Genomic DNA, 6,410 nt, shown 5'->3' on the forward strand with positions numbered 1-6,410 from the left:
TAAACCAGCACGGCTTCCTTTCAGCTGCGGCATGGCAGCTGCAGGGTGGGCTCTAACATGGTCTCAAGAGCACCCACCAAGTCGATGCAAAGTCAGGCCTGTCCCATTTGTCGCTGTACAACTCCCGGTGCAACAGGTTCCTCCTCGGGTTGGAAGGCTGCTCTTGAGGGTTGCACAAGGGTTGCCGCAGCGCAAATACCAACTAATAACAGTAGAGCAGAGGAAAGATAAAAACAGAGCTCCTTATCCTCTCTTCTGAACGCTGCATCGCTCTTTTTGCAAAGCTAAGTGAATCAGGGGCCCCGGACTGGGCCCTTCAGCAGAGCTGTCGCATGTCAGAGGTGCAGCCCTGTTGGCCAACTTGAGTCCGTGCGCGTATGACTCCCAAATCCCTCGCCTGGGACATGGTTGCCAGCACATCAGCAGGGCACTAACTGGGATGGCACTTTTTTTTGCCCGCAGGTGTTTGTGCTGTGCCACGGGCTTCTCCAGCTCTCCCAGCTCCTCTACAGCGCCAACTTCAAGAGCAGCCTCACCACCATTGAGAAGCGCTTTGGGCTCTCCAGTCTCTCTTCGGGTTTCATCTCCAGCTTGCACGAGGTAACTGGGTGAGAAGCTTGTGCAGGGGCCCCGAGGGGTGGCCAGAACGCAGGGGGACCCTTCCCAGAACAGACCCTCAGGGTTGTTCACACCCGGCGCTTCTTTGGCCATGCCTACATGTGCTGGATGAAGCAGTTGTTGCTCTGCACTTGGACACCTCGTCACACTTCCGCTTCTGCTGTACCGCATGCCAGGAGGTTGAACGTATATGTGGTGAGGACGTGGCCTTGGAGGGCAGCAGCAGAAAGCAGGTTGCTTCAGAGGAGACCACTCTGCCCTGGGATGCCGTACATCTCCAGCAGAGACGTGGCTGGGAGACAGGAAAGATGCAATGTGATTCTTCTCCGTTGATCTGTGATTGTTGTCCATTGATCACAGTTCTTACAGCTTTTGTGAGGAAGAGCATTTTATTACGAGTAGTATCCACACGACTACAGCTCTGTGAGCAACTTCCAGTAAAAGTATCTGCTTTCATAGTTTTCTCATTGGCCGTAGGAATGACCAGGCTTTCTCTGAAAGGAGACCCTGGCCAGCAGTCTCTCCAAGATCTATCCCTTTTCTCCAGTGCTCCCAGCTCCTGATGGCCCTGTGGCAAAGGACTGACCTTCACTGGCATGTTGCTGAGCTGGCTGAGGATTTTCTGACAAACACTTTCTAATCACTTAGTCCTCTGGAATAAGTTTTCTGGTTCACATTTGTCACGAATGTCATGTCCTTTCTGGTAGCTCTTCAAAACCAACTAGCAAAAGACCGGCTGGCAGAGACTTTCTTTTGAAGAAGAAAAAGACAAAAAAAAAAGGAAAGACCTGTCTGGCACAGGCAAAGAGGTGCTTGGTGGCAGCCCACCTTGCGTACAGCTGGTCTTCTTGCATGGGATCCTCCACCAAGAGGCTGGGCGCTGGGAGTCCTCCCGGGTCCTTGGGGAAGTACCTGCCAGGTCTTAGCTCAACAAGCACCTGCGTCTGGGGTTACAACGACTGGATCAAAGCCTGTTGAGGCCAGTGAAGGACTTCCACTGCTGGTTGTGACTAGGTCTGAACCACGCAAAGAAAGAGACCCCGGACGGACAGTTGTAACGCTAGTAACGATGAACTGGCATAATTAAGTCCTGAGTATCTCAAAGCTGTAGCCCACGTTCTCCGTATCCACTGGAAAACTTACTTATGAGCATGAATGCCTGGCGAAGTAATGCCAAAGCAAACATCCAGTAGACCAGTCTGTCACTGCAAGAATATAAAGGGTTGGGGTAGGACATAACGCCATGCTGTGAAAGAGTAACAGCTTGCAGACAACAGGCACATCTTCATTTCTCTGCTTTGGGAGAGGAATTTCTGTGCTTTACTCCAGCTCTGTGTGAGCTGCCCTGCTTGTCCAGGACCACAATCTTTTTGCATTGACGGCTGCAGCAATTCCAAGAACGAAAACCACAAAGAGACAAACAAGGCAGCACATGTAAACATAAATAAAAAGTATTCTTAGCCATACATGCTGAGGTTAAAATAATGTTTGGCTTGTCCGAAGCTGACAAAGCCTGTGTAATGGTAATTTTATGGTGTTCATCCACTTGCCTGAGTAAACGGCGTGTTTTCATATCTTTTTAGCTCATCATATATCTGCAGTCGCACACGTCCAGTTGCAATGAGCTGGACTTTGTAGCGGGGCTCTTGTCCCTTTAGAGGCGTGGGAATGGAGCTGGTATGCTTCATTGCTTGCTGTTCTGGGGAGAATTATGAGTTTGTGCCACATCCTATGGGCTGGGGGGCAGGTGTGGGTGCTGAAAAAAGCCCCAGCCAGGATCACAGGGCGGCTGTGAAGTTGTCCGTGACAACAAGGGATGCGCACAGGTGACAGAAGCCAAGGAGCTGGCCTGCTGGCTTTCGATGAGAGGAGAGCACTGACTTGCCGTGAATATGCAGGGTGAAGGGCTGCCCCGTTCCTGCCCTTGGCGGGGGTCAACCACCACCTGATGAGGTGGCTCTCCACCCACCCGGACACAGTCCTGGGGGTCCAGCTACAGGGTCTTGACTTCCTGCGTGGCGTCTTCTAACGTCCTCCCCGTTTCGCTGTGCCCTTTGCAGATCGGCAACGTGGTCCTCATCATCTTTGTCAGCTACTTCGGCAGCCGCGTTCACCGCCCGCGGGTGATCGGCATGGGGGGGCTGCTGCTGGCGCTGGGAGCGTTCCTGGTCACCCTGCCCCACTTCCTATCGGACCCCTACGAATACACCACGCTTAGCGCCGGTAAGTGCCGTCACCCTTATCGCCGCCGCAGCTGTCCCGGCACGAATCCATCTCCGCTTGCTCTGGGCTGGCTTACCCGTGCCTACCCAAAAAGAGGGGTTGCGCCCCGCGTACGCACGACTTCAACGCAGCGTTTGGAGGGAAAGGCTTAAGGCAGAGATCTGCCATTTTAAGCCTGACTTGGGCGTAGCTTTGCAACCCCTTCTGAATGCAATAATGACATGTGCGATCCCTTCTGCCCCTTCCGGGCATGTCGTTCCAGCCACGGTTTCAGCTGCCGAGTGCTGTGGTGATGGTGAAGTACCCGAATTCCCCACAGACGCTCCTGAAGGCCTCCAGAGGGAGCAGCCTGTTTCAAGCTCGGCGGGCAGGATCTCCTCTCCAGGCTGCCAAGACACCTCTCCCTCCCATCAGTGCCCATGGAGCTTGCCGTGGGGCTGAGACCCCCGAGCGAGCCGTTTAGACTGGATATTAGGAAAAATGTCTTTATGGAGAGAGTGGTCACGCATTGGCACGGAGTCACCATCACTGGAGGTGTTCAAAAAACGTGTGGACGTGGCACTTCAGGACATGGCTTAGTGGGCATGGGGGTGTTGGGTTGACGGTTGGACTTGATGATCTTAAAGGTCTTTTCCAACCTCAATGATCTGTGATCATCCCACACGGACGCGCGTGACCCAGGAGTATTTGTAAGGAGGCTCCGTGTTCAGTGAGAGAGCATATCCTTCCACGTGGATACCACCAAACAGACTTTAAAACGACTTCTTTAACTAGCTTAATATCTCATTTTACATACGCTTCTCTCCTGGCTGTGCCCCCCCATCCGTTTTCAGATCTCGAAGCGTGCCGTGTCCCTGCTCCCTGCACGGGTGCTGTGTGTCCCTCCAGCCTGCTCCTGAGCATCCTGGCAGTAGCTTTGCTCCCCGTGGCATCAGAAGAGCTCCAGCCGCAGCTCTGAAGCTGCCCCTCTGCCTAGTGACGACAGCATTGTTATTAACGCCGACATGTCATTTAGCTATCCAAAAAAGTCAGCCTGTGGGCAGAGCGCGCTGCTGACGGGGCAGCAGATTTGGGGCAGGAGCCCTGGGATGCAAGAGGTGCTGGTTCTGCTGGTTCACTTCACCTCTGGCTTTTGGGGGGCTGGCTCCGGTCTTCCCGAAGGGACTTCAGCCCCTGAACCCCCGGGATGCCGATGAGCCATAGGCTTGGCCTTGAAAGCCCTAAGGCACCTCGGCCGGTGCCAGCCGGGGAAAGCCTTCCACCTCTAGTCAGAAGATGCTTTCTCCTGGGAAGGCTTTGAGCCCCGCGCGTTGCATCCCAGCCCCATCCTCCACGCTCCGGGAGCCTTGGCTGTGCCAGGGAGCTGCTGGGTGGCCTTAGGCAAGTTGGTCCCTTTAGTTAGGTCCTGACTTTGACGCAGCTCAACAGTTTTGATGCAGTTCGGTGCAAACCCCAGACGGGGAGCAAAGCACAGCGAGGACGGAGCTGCTCGCAGGTGCCTGACCGTCCCTGCGCCCACCAAAGGGTTAGAGATCCTCTGGCTTCGCTCCTCCGCGTCAGCTCGGGGAAATCTGGCGCCGCCTCGGCTGATCTGCAAGCCCAGATCCCATGAAACGTGATTAAAGGCGACGGCGTGGGGCCGAGAGCGTGCCAGCGCTCACACAGAAATATGAAGACCAGCTCTCTGCTGGCTCGCAGCTGCCTCCCCGCTACGCAGCCTCAAATGTCTCCGTGTTTTTCGAGTTGGCCGGTTTGGAAAGTGGATCAGGCATCAGATGCCAAGTTTTCTGGCAGCTTAAATTCATGCGTCAGGCTATGAACCGGTCAGGATTTGGGCCAGGGGCTGCTCTTACCGCGAAGGAAAGAAGTTAAAGGAGCAGGTATCATCTTGCTCCCTGCCTGGAGCCATACGTGTCTCGGCCCGGTATTTACAGGGAGGTTCTCCAGTCCTTGTTGGAGTCTGCACGGCAGCCTTGAGCAGGGAGAAGACCTCCCCACGCCTGGACGATGAGATCCTTGCTTTGGAAGGAGGAGGGCTGCTCCCGAGCGATGAAGGCAACGGAGATTCCGGGGCAGGCGATGCCCCGGGGAGCATCGCTCCCTGTTCCTGCCCGGGTGCCGCAAGGGAGCAAAGACCCTTGATGATAAGGTTAAGCTTGCCCGAGCGCGGCCTCGCTCCACGGCGTGCGGTCTGGCACCAGAGGCTCCTGTGGCTCTCGCTTTTGCGGCGGTAAAATCTTTATTAGAAAAAGAGGCTCCTTCCGCCCGGCAACGTGGACCCTCTAGACTTCGAGCGGACTTACGTAAGGATTTTTGTGGTGACCTACTATTAGGAAAGTGCTGCCACGCTACGCAAATGAAAAGCCCTAATCACCTGGCAGATATTTGGGTTTGTTTTGTGTCTGTTTGGTTGCGCAGAAGTGTAGAAAATCCACAGTTACTACACGAACTTTCCTATCACATCTTTCTTGTTAAACTAATTACAAATAATAACAAAAAAAAAAGAAAAAAGAAAAGCCAGAGTGGGAAGAAAAGTCGAAAGACCAGGACTTACTCGGTTTGCTCCGTAACGCCTTTTTTTTTTTTTTTTGCCTGAAAAACGGTTTTTTCAAACCATCCGTGAATATTTAGGCTTTTCCACTGGCCTTGACACTCTCTGTCGGAAGGCTTTTGTCAGTTGGCTGGGTCCAAAGTTTGCTGCGGCTTTGAGGGAGAGCTTTTTATCCTCTGCTGACAGCTCGAATGCAGCTCGCTGGAGCTGGGCTGCAGGGCTGACCCTTCGCGGGAGAAGTTAATTTTCTTCCACCCTCTGTGACCGGCCCGGCTTTAAAAGTTTGATAAAAATCACAGCCCGGTTGTTTGCTATGCTGACCGCGGTGTAATACCCCAAAGGAAGGGAAAGGTGATGAGAACTGCTAAATAAAATGAGCAATCCATCCGGAATCCAACAGCACGCGCCTAGTCAGCAAGTCTGGGAGATTCCCGGTATTTAGCGATTTGGCGTGGGAGGAGGCGGGGGACGTGCCCAGCGTTGTAATGCTCATTCTTCTGCCTTTCAGGTAACAAAAGCCAGGTCCAGGCTGAACTCTGCCATGCAGAGAATAAGTTTGTGTGCCCGAACACCACCCAGGATCCCCAGAAGGAGGCCAGCAGCATATGGGCAATGATGGTCATCGCCCAGCTGCTGGCTGGAATCGGGACGGTTCCCATCCAGCCCTTTGGGATATCCTACGTAGATGACTTCGCAGAAGCAAACAACTCCCCGCTGTACGTCGGTAAGTGGGGCCGTTGCTGTTTGGTTTCCTCCAGGCCTTAGAGGTGAGACGTAGAGGTGCTCATCTTGAGAGGAACCTGTAGGCGCGAGTTGAGCAGCCAGTGGGACTCAGATGAGGTCCTCCCCCGTTAAAAGGCTGGGCTCTCTCTCCCCTTGGTAGCCGGCAGTTCTCTGGAGGGTTACGTTCATGGTGTGGGTGTTAGGAAGCCAAAGAATCAGGGCAAGGAGATGAGATGGATGAGCAGGGCCTTCTCCCTTGTGTCTGTGAGAACTTATGCCATCCATGGGGGGGAAA

At 53.9% G+C, this 6,410-nt stretch overlaps 1 protein-coding gene across 1 annotated transcript in view; it reads left to right on the forward strand.

The window, feature by feature from the left end:
• Positions 1–462: 462 nt before the first annotated feature.
• Positions 463–6,410, forward strand: part of SLCO2A1 (solute carrier organic anion transporter family, member 2A1) — a gene marked incomplete at both ends in the record, with an annotated part of 13,694 nt that continues 7,746 nt past the window's right edge. Inside the window, 3 exons of the mRNA XM_010293713.1 lie at positions 463–600; positions 2,679–2,841; positions 5,901–6,116. Of these exons, the coding sequence (XP_010292015.1) occupies positions 463–600; positions 2,679–2,841; positions 5,901–6,116 (517 nt within the window). The remainder of the gene's footprint in view (positions 601–2,678; positions 2,842–5,900; positions 6,117–6,410) is intronic.

This window comes from Phaethon lepturus, unplaced genomic scaffold, assembly GCF_000687285.1.
Source record: "Phaethon lepturus isolate BGI_N335 unplaced genomic scaffold, ASM68728v1 scaffold36160, whole genome shotgun sequence".
NCBI lineage: Eukaryota > Metazoa > Chordata > Aves > Phaethontiformes > Phaethontidae > Phaethon > Phaethon lepturus.